The 17,755-nt window shown below is 54.5% G+C and overlaps 1 protein-coding gene and 1 long non-coding RNA gene across 2 annotated transcripts in view; one reads left to right on the plus strand and one right to left on the minus strand.

Annotated features, from left to right (window-relative positions):
• NFKBIE (NFKB inhibitor epsilon) overlaps window positions 1-15,665 on the minus strand; it is an 18,400-nt gene extending 2,735 nt beyond the window's left edge. Inside the window, exons 1-5 of the mRNA XM_077813596.1 lie at window positions 14,849-15,665; window positions 1,936-2,038; window positions 1,123-1,345; window positions 805-893; window positions 150-398 (exon numbers count right to left, since the gene is read on the minus strand). Of these exons, the coding sequence (XP_077669722.1) occupies window positions 150-398; window positions 805-893; window positions 1,123-1,345; window positions 1,936-2,038; window positions 14,849-15,204 (1,020 nt within the window). The 5' untranslated portion in view covers window positions 15,205-15,665. The remainder of the gene's footprint in view (window positions 1-149; window positions 399-804; window positions 894-1,122; window positions 1,346-1,935; window positions 2,039-14,848) is intronic.
• On the plus strand, window positions 4,878-6,246 carry LOC144263024 (uncharacterized). The gene is made up of 3 exons (XR_013345696.1): window positions 4,878-4,969; window positions 5,921-6,014; window positions 6,157-6,246. It is a non-coding gene; the product is annotated as an uncharacterized LOC144263024 (long non-coding RNA).
• Window positions 15,666-17,755: the final 2,090 nt, after the last annotated feature.

Consider the following 17,755-nt stretch of genomic DNA (forward strand, 5'->3'; position numbering starts at 1 on the left):
AACTGCACACTCCCCCTGAGAGCCCTATGGCGCCTCCTGCTGGACTGGAGCAGCCACCGTCTCCAGCATTCCTGTCCCAGGGCCACGGCCTCCTCCCTGGACACCCCATCACATGTTTCCCCCACAGCGGAGCACACGGACAGACTCACATCATCATTGCCGTCGGCCAGGTCCTGGGCAGTCTCATCTTCCATGTTCCTCAGCAGGGTGTCAGCCCCTGAGTGGTACAGTATGGCCGCCATGGCAGCATCCTTCCTGCCCACGGCCAGGTGTAGCGGGGTGCAGCCGTTGTACATCAGGGCATCCACGTGGGCCCCCTTGCTGAGCAGGTACTGAACTGCCTCACGGTCACGGCTCTCCACTGCCAGGTGCAGGGGCGTCTTTCCACTTGTGCCGTCCTGGAAACGGCAGTGCCCAGTGTGTTAGAATGGGTTCACACTTTGTCCCGCCCCTGCAGCTGCCAGTGTAGGGCCCAGGGCGAGGGGATGGAACCCCAATGGGGCGCACAGACTGTATCACAATGGGCACCTGCCACCAGCCTGAAGGGGACCTGCTGGCCCTGCCCTCTGCCTGCCACCAGGCAGATCTGGAGAGGCTTCGGCATGGAGCTGGGAACGTCCATTTGGGAGTTTGGTGCCCGCCAGGGCCCATGCCCCATCTAACCTGCAGCCGCCTGGGGAACCAGCTTCCAGAAACCGGGAGGGTACAGAGACTCCTCAGGACACTGATCTGGGGAAGGTGCACAGAGCAATACAGCTGGCAGTGCCAAGGCCAGCTGCCCTCACCCACCAGCCCGTGTACTACCTGGACGTTAATGTCAGCTCCACTCCGCAGCAGCAGTCCCATCAGCTGCAGATTCCCCTTCAAAGTGCTGATGTGCAGACAGGCTAAGCCTGGGGAGGAGAGAGACCCAGAGGCAGCTATTATTGTACTGTATTCCTGTAGCACCAAGGAGCCCCAGTCGCGGACCAGAGCCCCATTATCTATTGCCTAGCACAAACACTGCACAGAGAGACGGTCTCTGCCTAGGGCATCTCAGCGTGGACCCTAGCACCCATCACACGCCTACCCTGCAGCTATGGAGCTGGGCACCGCCTCTGACACCCCTGCCTTGCTTCTCACCTTGCCAGTTCTGGAGCTGCAGGTCCTGCAGGCTCCTTCGAGGCTCTGTGCTCGCCCCCAGCTCCTGCAGCAGCTGCTCGGCGCACTCCAGGTTCTGCTGCTCGCAGGCTACGTGCAGAGGGGTGTTGCCATTGCGGTCCTGCAGGTCCAGGCTGACCCCATTGTGGATCAGCGCCCTCACCACGTCGGGCTGCTCAAGGTACACGGCCAGGTGAAGTGGGGTCTGTGGGCAGCAAGACAGTGAAGGGTCAGGGGTAGCATCGGGAGGGCACAGGGGCCCCACAGGTTGGGGCAGTTGGCAAGGGATGACAGCAGTGGGCCACCCCAGGCAGGGCCCACGGAAGTAGTACAAGCTACCAACCGCCACAGCCTCTCCTGGGTGAGGGAAGTGGAAACACCGCAGTCCTCACTCCGGGTGGGTTGGGGGGAGATCCAGGCAGCTCCACCCCCAGGGGTGCTCATGTTGGCTTGGGGCCTCTGATAACTATGGGGCTGCATACAGTGCCGGCCTGAGTGTCTGCATTTTCAGGGTCCTATCTGGGTACCCCACACACCAGCCAAAGGCTGCTGTCTGCATAACTTGCTTCAACTAAGGCACCCCAAATACCTACAGCGTTGACCTGGGGGGTGAGAGCATCACAGATCCTCAGGGGGCCAAGACACTAGCCTTGGGGGCATGAGGAACAAGGCCAGGGCCTGGGGGAATGGGGGTGTGGGGAATGGCTAATCTGGACAGGTCCACCTGCTAGGCCATTCCTGAGGGCTGACGGGGGATCACCTGGATTGGAGCACCCTCCTCCCCCAAGTACATACCTGGAACAAGTCATTCTGGATCTCCAGCACCTCCGTGGGCAGGTGGGTGATGCAGAAGAATGCCAGTGCTGGGAAGCTATGGATGATTGCCAGGTGCAGCAGCCTGCAGAGGAGGAGATGGGTCAGTGCTGCGGTTCCCACACGGCGCCCAGCCTGTCGCTCCCACACCACTACCCCACAGAGACACAAACGCTTCCATGCCCCCAGCCCTGGAATTGGGAGAGGAACCCCTCAATGCCCATGCCACATCAGCCTGGCACAGACATACCCACCCAGCCAGGGGAGCAGATCCCCAAGGTGCCCAATTCCTGGTGTCGGGCAGAAGGGAACAGAGCAGCTCCCTGCCAACATGGGCCACTTAGAGAAACAGGTTCAGTGACGGTGGGTTCACTGGCCTCCACCCACTCTCCAAACAGGTTCTCCCGAGCACAGGCAGGGTGGGCAGAGCTGCCTTGCACAGGCTAGGCCCAGGTCCAGCTAGGGGTGGTTCTATGGCCCATTTGCAGGGGTGTTACCAGGTGACCCCAACTCACTCACTTCTACCCCCTAGCATTCCCCACCTGAGCTCAGGACAGTCACCCCCACTGCAGCCAGCCCGAGCATCCCATGTGGACAGTCTCGACGGGCATGCAGATTGGGGCCCACAGAGAGGCAGCCTGAGACAGATCATGGGCAGAAGGGACCCCATTCATCCTAGGAGTCCAAAGAGCCTCACAAATAATAGAGGTCCCCCCACCCCTTGCCAGCTCAGCAGCCAACAGAGAGGTGGCTAAGGAGGCCAGAGCGAATGCCAAGTCCTATTAGCAACATGAGGGGATCCTTATGCCTCTGCAGAGCCCATGAGAGCTTGGCCCTCCAGCTCCTGTCCGAGACCCAAACCGAGCAACCCAGACAGACTCTCAGAGGCAGGAAGGGTAGAGTCGTTCCTGCTAGGACACAAACCCTAGGGAGCCTGGAATACATCCCCCGGACCCAGGGAGATGCGGCAGCAAGGGAACCACGACCTAGTGCTGGCCAGCAGCTCCTAGGGGAATTCCACTCCCTCCCCCTCCCTGCAGCCACAGCACTTCTGCTTTCCTGACTCAAGGGCAGGCAGCAGGGGCGTGGGATACAGTGTGGGAGGGATCCAGGAGATTAGCTGAAGACCACCTGCCATTCTCTGGAGTCCCCTCATCCACCGAGACAGAGTGGGTTGCCCCAGCTCAGACTGGTCTGGGAATGAACTGGGCCAGGGTCCGCAGGAGAAGAGAGAAAAATCAGAACTGGATTACCAGACCCCTCCCCCCAACCCCATGGGACCACCAGTGCTGGGTTAGGGGGCACGGCTGACCAGATGGAAATATATCTACCAAGACTAAGCACCCGCCACTGTCTGCTGGAGCCCGCAGCCCCACCTGGGCCCAACTCTCAGCCCCCACAGAAATCTGCACAGAAGACTGGAGCCCAAGGCCCCAGACACCAAGAGACACGTGTGAGAGCCCACGAGCCGCACTCGTGCGAGTTTCACACCAGTCCTTGTCGCACCCTGAGCAGTCAGAACAAGAGTGAGAAATCTGAAGGGAATTTCCAGTCCCGCACAGAACGTCTGTCATTACTTCAGCGCCAAAAGCCACCCCCAAGCAGAGCTATGAACCCCTCCTGAACTCCCTCTCTAGCCAGACCTGTCTCCCATCTCCCCTGAGCATCTCCAAGGCCTCTAAAGATAGAAACAGTAACGCCACTCTAGCTTCAAGGACCCACTCCCAGGCTGCGGGACAGAGAGCTGGGTTAGCATGTACTGCGCGGGAGGGGGTGAAAATGAGGGGGTGGTTGCATGTGTGCTACAGGCTAAGCCAGAGGCAAGTTTTGCATTTTGTTCTGATCACAGTGAGGTCTCTGATCTCCTGTGGGAGTCTGTTCCAGCCTCAGGCCACCTCCTGCGAGAACTCTGGCTCCCACATGGTGCGGGACGGCCCAGTGGTGAAGGGAAAGCTGATTGCCAGGGGAGGTAGGCCCAACCTCAGGGAAGGCTCTGAACACCACCACAGCGTCCTTGAACTGGACTCGGCATTCACTGCAGAGCAAAGCACCAGGCTGATGCAATGGTGGGGATGGTGGCTTTGTTAGGGACATACTGCTCTCAGGGCAGGTGGCATCATAGTGTGTTGCAGTAACAGTGCCGGGAGGCCAGGGACAGGTGAGGCAGCATGGCCAGCTTGGGGTCTCACTGGAAAGGACACAATCTTCTGGCAGGTTGCAGGTGGGAGTGAGGGGGGAGACACTGGGGCACTAACAACACTGAGGAGTCCTGAAGCCACAGGGGGAAGTTATAGAGGAGGTGCGCCTGGGCTCAGCTTTCACCAGCTGCTCCCTGTCCAGGTGTCAACACGGGCCAGGCATGGAGAAGCTGCTGTTCACAAGTAAGATAAGGAGTGCTGCTCATTTACTTCATTTACTCGGCAGCTCCCCAAGGTGACTACTGCAGCGTAAAGGCTGGAGTGCTGGGGGGCCCCCAGGGGAGGGCATGAAAGGTGGAGGGCCAGGTGTCCTGGATGGCACACTGGGCCTGGTGGCCGATGTGACTGGTAGTCTCTTGAAGGGGGATGGAGAGAGGGACTAGTTCGGTCTGGAGGAGTTCTACATGGGGCGACTTTGGTGCCTTCTTCTGGGCCATGCTGGAAGCTTATCCCGACCTCATTGCTGAGCAGGAACAGCAGCTCAGGTCTGTCAGCAGCCAGGATCCAGGGGACCCCAAGCTGGTCCCCTTCAGGCAGAAGGAGCAGCAGGAAGAGCCAAACCAAGCCTCTGTGCCTTACTGCATTGTCCCGGGGGAAGCCCCAGGTCACATGGGCATGGGGAATTCCCCGGCTGCACTGGAGGGAGTGGCCACCCACAGTTTGAGCAACAAATGGGGGTGGGGGAGGGGGCCCCTTGCACAGCTAAAGCTCCCAGCGTAGGGGGAAGAGCAACTGACAGCTGTGCGTATGGGGCATTCAGCAAGGAAAATACCTACTGGAACCAGCCTCTGGTTGTCGGGGGGAAAGAGAGAAGCAAGGTTTCCACTGGAGGGTACTAGGGGAAGGGGGGCTGTGGGGGCTGCTGGTCAGGACAGAGGGGCATTGGCAGAGCTGTGTGTAGCTCAGCGGGCATGGCAGTAAAAGCATCTGGGCCCCATTTACCTAGCAATTGCACCATTACCAACACCAGGGAAAAGACACTGGGAGACTACCAGACAACCTCAGCATAGACAAGGTCCTTGGTGGCTCCTGCAGCTGGGCCTCCCTCCCCATTTACCAGGGACAGCCCCTGTTTCTATAAGCCAGCTCCCACTGAGTCCCTCCCAGTCCCCCTGCCAGCAGGGCTATAGGCGTGGCCTTGCTTCTCAGCCCCTATGCATTAGATAAGAAGTCTTAGCAGATGGGACTTTCCAGGGCAATTCTGACTGAACTTTAAACTTCTGCTGCTTTCACTTTTCGGAGCCAAACAGCTCCCAGGAGACTGAGGCCAGGCCCAGCATGAAAGTACATGGAGCCCTCTGTAATTCCTACCAAGCCAGTCCCCACCCTCAGGAATCCCCCACCCCCCAACACACGCACCACATCATACCCAGAACTGGTAGTCGGGGAAAGGTGGGCCAGTCACACGCTTAAGGCTGAAAACCCAAGTCTGTCAATCCGCCCCCAGCTCTCAGTAGAACGGTTTTGGTTTAAGGTGACTGCGCTGCATGACCCTGGCCGAGTGAGGGGACTCACCTTCCCTGCCTGTAAAAACAGAGGGAATATGACTGCCCCACCTTTAAAGCCCTGTAGAGCTCTTTGAGGACCGGCATGTAAAGGCACCAGGGACTAGCAACCCACTGCATGTCTTGCTGAATCAGTGCCTGGGACTTTCACCGGGAAGTTGGTGCCATCTAGGCCATGCCTTGTTGGGAGTATTTCCCCTGCCCCTGCACTCTGTCTCCCACCAGTCTCATTTCCGCATTTGTTCCCCCTGTATCATGTGGCAGTCCTTCACTTCCTGAAACAGGCATAGAGATCCCAACTGTCTCAAGTTCTCCGCGTGCAGAACCAGAGCTGAGGGATGAGCCAGCGGCATGAAAGGTTGGTGCCTCGGCCCCATTACAGAGCAGGGCATCATGATGATGCAAGCGAGGGATCAGGATTATCTTGTGCCAAAGCGGGAACCCCCTGACCCTGCAAAGCATGAGGCACAGAGGCCTCAGCCTTCTTTACTCTTTCCTAGGCCTCAATATTGCCAATGATGACCATACAGCTCCAAGAATACCACTGGTCTGGCCAGCTGCCTCACCCCACAGCAAAGAGGACAACACCCAAACTCACACCTGAGGAAGAACTCTATGTAGCTGGAAAGCCTGTCTCTCTACCTAACAGAAGTTGGTCCAATAAAAGATATTTCCTCACACACCTTGTCTCTCTAATACCTTGGGACGGACATGACTACCACCACAATTATTAACATAAAAAAGGCTTTGTTGCCAAGCAGTTGAGGTTGCCACACACACACACATTTAACACAAACCCCCAAAATCAAGGAAATGGACAGGCAAGCCACCAAGCAAAATATACCCTCTACTCCTTCACCTGCAATCATATGCCTTCCCATTGCCACAGCTACCATACACCACCGACCACACACCACACCCTTAACTCAGCCCCTCTTTCACAGCTACCGTACACCACCGACCACACACCACACCCTTAACTCAGCCCCTCTTTCACCCCTAACAACTGCTAGTGTTCGGGGGAACTAAGCTGGTGGGACAACTGAGGTAGTAGGCTGTTGCGTTGGGAGAGGGGAGCTTGGGAAAGGGGTGTGTGCAGAAGGACAGTTAAGGGGGGTGATGGAACTGCAAAGGGCGATGGTAGTGTGGCCCTGTGGATAGGTCATTTGATTGGCATTCAGACCTGCCACCAGTATGCTGGGTGATCTCGGGCAAGGGGACCCTTCCCCTTCCTCAGCCTCCATTTCCTCTCACACCATTTGTCTCCCTTGTCTATTGAAATAGCCAGCTCTGTGTTTGTCCTGGGGCCCTGTTGTATTAGGCACAATCTCAGCTGGGGCCTCTATGTTCTATTGTAGCAGAAATAATAATATTGTAATGAACTAGTCAGACAGGCAAAGAGAGAACGCAGATGCAAACATACATTCACCACCTTCTGTTGCATGGAATCCAGAGCCCTCACCTGTGGGTCATAGCATCTGTACTGCTCCCCTGTGGGGATTTGAACCCATGAGCAGCTAATGGAGATTATTTTTAGCTTAACTGGGAGAGACCCAGTTGGAGCAGGAGGGTCAGAGTTCTATTCCTGAGAATGTCCCAGTGGGCTCACCATGCAGCACAGTCACAGCTGTGACATCTTGGATGGTCCTGGATTAATTACAACTTTATACAGAGCTTTGGATGGTTCTACACCCTGCTCCAAGCAGCTCATGTACTTGAAAGAGGGGGAAAGCAGAGGAGAGGATGACTCGAGAACTATGGCTTCTACACTTGGGGGTTAATCCCAATCACATGGCAAGAGAAGCTTTAGCATCACCACAGATTCATTGAGGTTAGAGTAAGGGACTAGGATCCTGGGCTCTATTCCCACTTCTGCCACTGACTTGCTATCAGACCTTGGGGAAACACTTAGGCTTTGTGCCTCAGTCTCTCCCCTTCAAGAAATGGGGTTGGTAATACAGATCCCGATCTGGGAGGGGCTGGGAATCTTAATTGATTCCCATTCGTAAAGGGCTTTGAGATCCCTAGTCAGGCAGCATTGCCCTACAGTCCCATCCACCCACTCAGCCTACAAGTATCCAGAACAAGGGATCAAACATCGGACATGATTTGTTCTATATAACTGCCATCCTCACCCCCCTTCCTGCCCACATGTTAAAGAGAAAATTCACACTCTTCTCCCTGCTCTCTCCCAGGAGAGGCATGGGAAATCATGCAAATATCAGTGTTTGCAGTAAACACTTGATCATTCATGGGAGGAAAGGAGGAAATAGAGCTAGTAGAGGGAGGATTTGGAAAACAGAGAGCACACATTCCTGAGGAGAGCAGCACAGGAATTCCAGTTATCCTGTTTTCCCTTTTAACATTCCCTGCTAACCCCTTCCTCAGAAAACAAACTGACCAGCAGGAACCTTTACCACACAACTGGGCCAATGCATCTCACACCTGACCTACAGCATCTCTGCTATTGCAGTCCTGAGCTCCCCACCCACAGCTCTGATGGCCTACCTCACTTCTGACCCACAGCCTCCGCCCTCCCCACTATTCCAGCCCTGGGCTCCCCACACACATTTCTGCCAATGTCCTCCAACCATTAACCTGCAGTTTCAACAGCAGGAGGTGGTTTGGGGTGAGAGAAGACAAGCCTGGGATAAAGGTGACTGGAAAGTTCCCTGCTAGAGACAGGGGCCAGGCATGAAAAATCCACTCACCCAGGCAAGTGGGAATCTCTCCTGGGCGAGTGCTTCAATCGCTGCACAGTCTGAACTACCATTAAAAAAAAAAAACCACATCTCCAGCTTTTACGGCTGTGACATGTGACCAATGCAATGACATCTGCAGAGAGACAACGCCAATGCTCCTGCTGGTAGGGGCATTGCCACCCTGGCTGGCACCTGGAGGCCAAACCACCATGGCATAAGGCTCTTTGTGTATGAGTGGGTCCTGTAGGAAAGGCCACGCACTCCAGAGTCCTCTGCTCACTGTTTTCAGGCAGGCAACGTTCTGATTCAGGAGAAGAAGAAACTCAGCCCCCATCTCTCATGCCATCCCGACAGACGGCTCTGTTTCTGGAGCCAGCATAAATTGATTTAGTGAGGCAGGTGAGGCTACCAAGAACTCATCTATTGTGTGTGTAGTGGGAGGTGGAAGCAATTGTTTTCTGGAGGGGTGGCCTCGCACAGATTGACTGATTTGATGGTGGAGTTTAGCCGGCAGGAGACTGGCATCTTCAGGCCCCAAAGTAGTTGGGGTACCCAACCACTAGGAGACCAGGCAGGAGGAGCTGTGGCTCAGGGCACGGATGTATTTCAGACTGGCTCATAGGCTTAGTTCAGGGTGTATTTTTCCAGGCCTGGGGCTGTGTGAGCACATACCCCAAGCCACCTTTCCCTGCAGTCTTTTGGCCTGCCGTTGGGAAGAGCATCTCCAGCTTGGTACATTCCAGGAAGCAGGAAAATGGAAACAGGAGGCCTCTTTATGGCCTTCTTATGGGGAATAGGATCTCTCCCTTCTACCATCCCAAACCCCACACAGGGACAGACTTTTTAAGGCCATTACAATCAATGGGAGGGGGGAGCACCCCAGAATAATGGAGGAGAAAAGGAGTGAAAAATGGATGTACAAGCACCACAGGCTCAGACTGGGCTAACCTTCCTCATACTGAATGGTACCCTACTTTGTGGGCAGCCCCACTGAAATCAACAGGATGACCCAAGCGTGAGATACTACCCAACATAAGGGTGGCATAATCTGGCCCAGGGAAGCCCCTTTAGATCCCATCCGGGATTGTTCCCTGTTGCAGATTTACTAACATTTTGTTTGGTTTTCAGCCTAGTTAAGCCTAGAACTGGGAGTGTGCCTTCTAAACAAGAGCAGCTGGACTCTTGAATATGCTACACGTGCAGCCCAGAACACATGAAGCAGCAGTGGAATGTGCAGTCCAGTGATACCCTAGGTGAATGAGTTAGCTGGACATGTGGTTGGCCTCATATAAAAAGACACTGGCACCTCTGGCTCGAAACGAGAGAAAGTTACATTTACAAAGCCAAACTCCACCTGAAGGAGATATTCTGTGTTCCATCCGACCAGCCGAAGAGTTAGCGGTTAGAATCATAGATGGTAGAGGTGGAAAGCCCTGTTTGACCATCCAGTCCTGCAGGGGCCAGGGAAGGATTGGTCTCTAATATTCATTTACTACAGTTTGATCTTGAGCTATTGGGGCTTCTAAACCTTCCCTTGTGAGCCAATCTCAGCCTAATATGTCTCAGTGCCTGGAAGCTTTTCTGAGATTCAGTTTAAATCTCCATTTGCTTAATTCCATCCCATCCCCTCCTGGGCAGCAAATTCACACTTCTTCCCCCAGTCATCCCTTCGCCAGGCTTTTTTAATCTTTCCCCTTAACTCAGCCTGCCTGACCCCTCTTTTACTTGCCCTTCTTTGAACTGCATCTAGCTTGCCCAGGGTTCTCCCAGCGCCAGTGATTCTTTTCCCTCTTTTGCACATACAGTGATGTGAAACTGAATGGCATAATCAGCACTATGAACGCCCTCCTGGAGGGGATGAGTGAGCGATAGTGTGTAGGAGCAGTGACTTTGAATGTGCACAATCTCAGCCTTGCTGCTGCAAGAACACTGCTTCAGGACAGCACAATAGGTCAGGTGCTGGCAGCTGGTCTCTTGACTTCAGTTACTGTGGGGAGCTGCTGACCTTGCCTGCAACTCTTGAGACACTCAGTGGGGGGCATAGGGCACAGTAATTACTGAATAGTTGCAAGCAGGCCAGAGCAAAGCAAGAAAAATGCCCATCAGCGTTAGCCACCACAGCCTCCAGTTACCACCACACAGAGAGAAGACTAAAACTGCATCTCCTTGGGGACCAGGACCTGCATTAACTCATGAACCCACCCTGATCCCTGATTATCAGCCCTCAGTCCCCCAAGTCACCAGCACGTGATTTCCCATCAGCAGGCACGACACTAACTGCACTTCGGGGGAGGAAGTGAGGCTTCCCCTCCTCCTCTGAGACACCACAGACAGACCTTGGCGCTACCAAAATAGCTCTGGCCCCATTTCCATACGAAGGAACCAATGAGACTGTTTCCCAGGCAGCGGGCTAAGCTGGGGACCCCCAAGCTTTGCCCAAGTGAGGAGGCTGCAGATGCCACACCCCTACTTTGAAGACAGTGGCTGCCATATGCCCCCGCATATGGAGGTGAACCCTGTGAGCACTAGGGCCCCCATCATGCAATGGGGCCTGGTTACTCAGGGCAAGATGGAGCATTGCATGCTGGGATATGTAGTCTACTCATCCAAACGTAGTTGGAGATTTCCAGTAAACCCATCAGTGTTGGAGGTATAGGCCTCAGCCTGGTGGAACTTCAGGGGCCATGCTTTGGCTGCCCTGGAGTATTAGCCCAAGAAGGTGAGAGCAGGAAGAGGAAATACCTTTGACTTGGAACACATGGGGGAAACCGAGGCACAACCTCCATGCCAGCAGTCAGCAACACTTTATCAGTGGTGGTGACGGCGGTGTGGGGGTTGCCCAGAGCAGGAATGTGAATGAAAATCCTATCCCATCCCCCCTCAAAAGCAACAATGGGCAGCTTGCTCCACCTCCCTGCTGCAGGTCCCTGGCGAGGGCAAGAGGCAGGGAGTTTCTCCAAGTCACTCCCTAAAAAGAGGGTGAGTTCATTAGGAGCCCAGGACACAAATCAAGCATTACTCTCTGGCCTGCCCAGAGCCAGCCAGACCTTTCCCAGGCTGGAAAACCCCTCTCCAACTTCCACAGAGAGTCATTCCCCTCGGATCCAATTTAGCAGAGACAAACTGTCAGTTCAAGAGGAGAAGCTGGACATTACCAGGCAGAGGATAACGTTGGCATGCCTGGGAGCAGCCCACCATTGGAGCACGTCTCCTGCCATGTCAAACAACTCCCAGCTAGAACTCAGCCAAAGTATCTCTGTCCTGGCTGGTAGCCCCCTGCTATTCCAGAGGTTAGACTCGATCTCATCCACCCAGTTCTGCCAACACATCTCAACCCTGACCCACAATCCTCCTTGGCATTCCTCATTCCTGACTGCACTACTTCCTGCTAGTCCAGTCCTTGAATACTCCCACCCCACAACTTTGCTGATCCCGCACTCCTGACCTGCAGCATTCCTACTATTCCAGCTCTGCCAATATAACTCAGCCATGACATGCAGCCCCCCTGCTATTCTAGTCCTGGTATCTCCAAACCAGAAACTGCCAATCACACAGCAGATTGTGTAACTCAATCAAATATCCGCCAAGGATGAGGCAGAGGCCTAACTCTTTTCACTTGTGATCAGACCCATTTCTCCAGGACAGGTGGGCTAATACATTAACCCCTCCTGCACCATCAGAGCCCCTTTTTGTTTTCAGAGCAGAGCTGGTTCAGTTCTGCAGACACAGTTTTGGCTCAGCTGCCCCAATCTACATCAATTACACCCACTCCTTTGAAGCAGGTTTCCATGGGAGGCTCCTGATGGGATTTCAAGTGGCTGGTAACAAGCTCATCTCTGTCTCCACTGATGAACTTTCATCACAAGTGTCAGACTGAGGACAGAGCTCCCAATGACACAGAATCTCAGGCAAGCCCATAGGAAACTGCATCACAGGTTGGGCAGCCAAAAAAGGTACTGGGCACCCACAGCACATTCTACCCCCACCAGATCATGGATGGTTTGCCCACTCAGGATCAGGGACTGAATCAACCCAGACAGCTCACGAAACAGGAACTACTAGCTCTAAGCCCAGGACTTTTGTGTTCATAATTAGAATGGTTACAAGGAAGTGCTATTGCTCAATGAACCTTCTGAGAAATAATCAGCTTGAGGTTCTAATACTAGCCCAGGCTCTGCTTCACAGGATGAATTCAAGCAAGGCACATGATGGGACAATTGCAATTCTCCTCTTGCTGCTCCTGGGCAATCTACAATCAGAAACAGAAGAGGCCTATTGGGTCATCTTTTCTGCCTCCCTAGAATAACTCTGGCCCCTCTCTGGCCCCTTTCATTCATTCATTCAGCCTTGTAAGTATTATTAGCCTAATTTTACAGACAGAAAAACTGAGAACGCAAGGGAGGTGCTGAGCACTTGTACCCCCACTGAGTTCCACTGGAATTGTGAGTGCTCAGCACTTCTGCACGCTATTCCTGACCCACCTGGGCCTAGACATTTTCAGGAATCCAGCCTCACTGCTCTAAGGACTACAACACACTCCCTCCCAGAGTTAGGGTCCAGGGATATAACCCAGGAGTTCGGACTCACTCCCACTTCTCTAAGCACTAACTCACAAAGGCCTGGCCATAAGTAGCAGACGTTTTTCCCCCTCACTCTTTGAAGATTTCCTGTTTTAAATTGCACCTGAAAGGGGAGAGAGCGCATGCAAGCAGTAGCACAGCTGCAGCCATTTGCAGAGCCCTGGAAAGCTGCCTCCTGTGGGGAGGGAGTGAAAAGTGCCACCGGGAGTTAATTGCTTCTCCAGTTAGTGGAAGGCTTATGATAGGGTCTGATCATGCCAGTGTGACAAGCAACAGGTTCAGGCACCTTACAAGATGGAACCAGATAAATGAGCAGAAGACTCTCCAATAGACTCCATCTCCTAGACACAGTGGGGAAGGGAAAACAATGATCCCCTGGCACACACCAAAGTCACAGCACTTAGGGCTTGTCTAGAGGAGGAAATCTTCCATCGACCTAGTACTGTCTACACCCACGATTAGATCAAACTTACTACGGTGCTCAGAGCGCGAAATTTTTCACAGCCCTGTGTGACACGTCAATCTGATTTGTAAGTGTAAACTAGGCCTTAGAGAGGCTAATAGCACCTAAAGCTGTAACAGAGGAGTAGAAGGGATGCAGGATTAGGCCACTGCCTCTTTAGACACACAAAAATCCCTTACTAACTGAATCAGCTTCAGCCACAGAACCTGCAAAGGCATTTTAGGTCCAGGAATATGACCCACATGTTATGTTAGGTTTCAGAGTAGCAGCCGTGTTAGTCTGTATTCGCAAAAAGAAAAGGAGTACTAGTGGCACCTTAGAGACTAACCAATTTATCTGAGCATAAGCTTTCGTGAGCTACAGCTCACTTCATCGGATGCATTCCGATGCATCCGATGAAGTGAGCTGTAGCTCACGAAAGCTTATGCTCAGATAAATTGGTTAGTCTCTAAAGTGCCACTAGTACTCCTTTTCTTTTCACATGTTATGCTGTAGCCAGTTTACCCCTATACCCCCCCCCAACATGGTTCTATCCAGCAGCACAGAAGGAACTAAAGTGTTTTGTAATCAGGTCTTCTCCAACATAGCGGATTTGGACAGGTGGCTACAACCTAAAGCAGCCTATGCAGGTGAGTCATCTCTCTTGCTGCCAGAGCTTTGTGCTTTGGAGTTTTCACAGGTGAAAAGAGCAGATTTTTGTCCAGGGAACCTGCCTCCCATTTTCCTGGCAGCCACAAAACAAGAAGAAACTCAGCTTCTCACTGGCACATCACGTGTATTTCTGTATCATTCTGACCACACGTCCTATTCAGACCCCTAACTCCATCCACGTGTCCCACTGCTCAGACCTGAAAAGTAAATGGATCTGCACAATTTCTTTTTCTCTCTGCTAGTTCCATTTGATCTCGCCCAATCTTAGATTAATTGTTAAATACCCAGCCCATTTCATTGGGGCTGAGCACCTACATGTGACTCCGAAGAAGAAAAAAGTATGGCTCTGGGAGATGGGACATGGATTCTTCTACTGACAGTCCCCCCAGTTACAATCTGACTCCGAAGTTTTGGTGGGCACTGGCTATCTCTAAAGACATGCAGCTTCTTATCTTTGTGGTGTCAGACTCAACCAGTCCCAGGTGACGGGGAAGGCTGGGTAGGGAATGGGACACAGAACCACTCACCTCTGAGGCACTGGTGTCAATGTGACTGCAGAACAGCAGTGGCTGGAAGTCATTTGCATTTAATGGCTGTTTGGTGGCCCTGTGTGAGATGAGCTGCTCAGTTCCCAAGGGACAAGTGTCCACATCACAGCCACAACCACAAGCAGGACTAACTGCATCCCTTGCCTTTAGAAACCAAGGACGGATGGGGCCACAGAAACTAGGCTCCCCTCCCTGTGGTGTCCCTCCCGGGCCCGGGGGAGAGCAGCACTAGCCACAAGGTCACTCACGTGTCGCCATCCTCCGAGATGTAGGTGAGTGCCTCCAGCGGCTGTTGGCTGAGCCCCTCCAGGGTTTCTGCTTCCTCCTCGGGGAGCTGCCCCAGGTCGGCCAGGTGCTCGGTTAGGGAGGACGAGCTATAGGTAGAGTCGATCCTCTCCTCCACTTCCAGGGCGTCTGTTCCCTCTTTGCCCAGGGGGCCGGCGTCCTTCTCCCGCAGCGTGTCCCCGAGGCCCCGGGGGTGCTCCCCATCCCCCGGCGGGCCGGGCAGGGAGCGGATGGAGTGGATCGAGAAGATGCCCGAGTCACATTGCCCTTCTTCCAGCTCCGAGCTCTCCTTCCTCTCCGAGCCCCGCGGCCCAGACATGGTGCGAGGGCAGCGGGCGCGTAGTGGGGCCGCTCAGCCCCCAAGCACCCGGCAGGCCGGCGGAGGGGGCAAAGAGAGGGCGGGGGGGGGGGTCTAGATCTCAGACAGGAACCGAGGGGGGAAGCCGAGCTGGGGCAGGGGCCACAAACGGGGAGCCGGGCTGGGGCAGCAGGGGGTGCAAAGGGGGGGAATCTGCAGCAGGGGAGGAGGGCCCAGGAAGGGGGCGCTTAGAGGCCTGGCCGGGGCAGGGTCCTTGGCCGGAAGGCAAGCGGGGGCCGCGGCGGCCTCATGCCCGGCGAGCGGCCTGGAGCCGGAGCTGGAGCCGGAGCGGAATGGAGAGCCTACCGGGGCCGAGCGCAAACCTAGCTCAGCCTGAGACCCGAGCCCCGCCTCCCCGAACGCGGAAGGCGCTTCCGCCCGCTGCCATTGTCAGCCTGCGCCACGCCTCGCTGGCACCGGCTGCGGCCGGGATTCCCCCGCCACCGGCACGCCCCCTTGCAGCCTGGCACGCCCCCGCAGCTCCTGGCGCCAGCCCCGGCGCTGGGCACCGCCCCCTGAGCCAGCGGGATCTCCCCGCGCTGCGAGGAGCCAAGCTGCTAACATCCTTCTCCCGCTCCCGCTCGCAGGGCTGGTTCCATGCGAAGGTTCACGCGGGGCGGGAGGAGGCGTCCTTTGTGAATCTGGGCCAGTGTCTGTCCCTGGCTTGGGACATGGCTGGCTCCAGGGGCAGCACAGCTTAGCACCCAGCCCCTTCAGGGGAAGGGCAAAACAAACACTTAGAAAGCTTCGGCTTGCGGCCTTCCCCCGCCCCGCTGCCTAGTTTGCGTGTGTGCGGCTATGGGTGAGAGAAAATCCGTGTGAGTGTGAAAGAGATGGTCTGTGTGAGCCCCAGATGTTTGCCCGGCCAATTCCCAGCTGTGGCTTGTGTTTGTTCAGGTGGTCTGGGCCTGCCTCCTCCCTCTGGTGGTGATTTCGGGCTGCGGTAGAAGTGAGCAGGGAGCTGGCTAGGCTAGGCTGTGTGGGTGACAAGGCTGGTGTACGCTAGTGTGTGCCAGAAATTAGACTGAATGAGCCTCTTACCAATGACAGTGGTAGGAACGAACAAGATTTGCTTTACAGACATGCACGTTTTAACCAATTTAGTCCTATGGGACCTGTGCCGCCTATGTAATGGGATGCGGCAGCCAACATTACACATAGGTGGTGCCTATAATCTCCATCTAGCTGTATAGAATTATCCTAGTTTACAGGTACAGAGGCTAAAGCACAGAGAGGTGAAGTGGTTAACCCAAAGTCGCACGTTAGTGACAGCGCTGGAAATAGAATTGGGAGTCCTGGCTCCTAGACCTGTGCCTGTCTAGACCAGAGCTATAACCACTGTATAACACTGTCTCTCAATGCTGCACATCATTTTAGGTACAGAGGAGATCTCCAAGGTCCAAACTAGGCCATCCCCCTCACGAGGGCCGCCCAGAGGATTCAGGAGGCCTGGGGTCTTCGGCGGCGGGGGTTCTTCCACTCCGGGTCTTCAGGGCACTTTGCCGAAGACATGGAGCGGGAGGACCCCCGCCGCCAAATTGCCGCCAAAAACTCTTGGGGGGGGCCCTGAAAACTCTCATGGGGGCCCCTGCAGGGCCCGGGGCCTGGGACAAATTGCTCCACTTGCTCCCCCCTCTGGGCGGCCTGGCCCCTAACCACAGCCATTACAGGATTATTCCCTACTATGGATTTGCCCAGACTTTGTCCAGTTACATTTTCAGGGCTTCAAACAATGGGGCTTCCACCCCTTTCCTTGGAAGAGAGTTGGAGATTCAGCCTGTTTTGCTTTTCTCAGTTGCATCCGTAACTCCTAGATCTTCTGTGTTGGAGATCACAATGCATCTCTTTCCCTCTTGCGGGTTTACACCTCTCTGGTGCCCATAGGCAGTTAATTCCAAAAGGAAGGCATGTGTCCTACCACAGAAGGGAGGAAAGCTGAAGACACAGGAAATTCAATAGGGAGATCTCTATGTCAGTCTAATTTACCTGGGAAGCACTTGGACCCAGATCCTAAAAGATGTTTAGGCTCCTAACTTTCATCAATCAATGGAAGCCAATGGAAATTAGGAGCCTAAATACTTTTGAGGATCTGGTTCCTAGATACCATGGTGAGGGGTGCTAGGGAAAGCCTAGATCAGATTGCTCACAAAGCTCAAGCAACTTCCCCCTGCAGTGCTGCAGCTGTTGCTTTGGACTGATGGGAGCCTGCGTCACAGTAGCTCACACCTGCCATTCATGCATTTACTCCCAGCCCCCACTGTGTATTAACTACTGTAGAAACAGTGCCCACAGAGGTGGTGGAGGGAGAAGGGGAGGGTGGAGGGCAAGTGCAGGAAGTCACTGGAGCTGTCAATAATTTAAGGTCACAAGTTTTCCCCTAGCTCATGTGATCAATTCCACTCTCTGGATCACTGTCTCTGACCTTTAGATCAGGAGTTCTTGCAACAAATTTTTGGGTGTCCTCAGAGTGCGACCACCAACGCGTGCTGGTGGCCGCTCTGACAATTTTTCC

Source organism: Eretmochelys imbricata, chromosome 3 (genome assembly GCF_965152235.1).
Source record: "Eretmochelys imbricata isolate rEreImb1 chromosome 3, rEreImb1.hap1, whole genome shotgun sequence".
In the NCBI taxonomy this organism is placed as follows: Eukaryota; Metazoa; Chordata; order Testudines; family Cheloniidae; genus Eretmochelys; species Eretmochelys imbricata.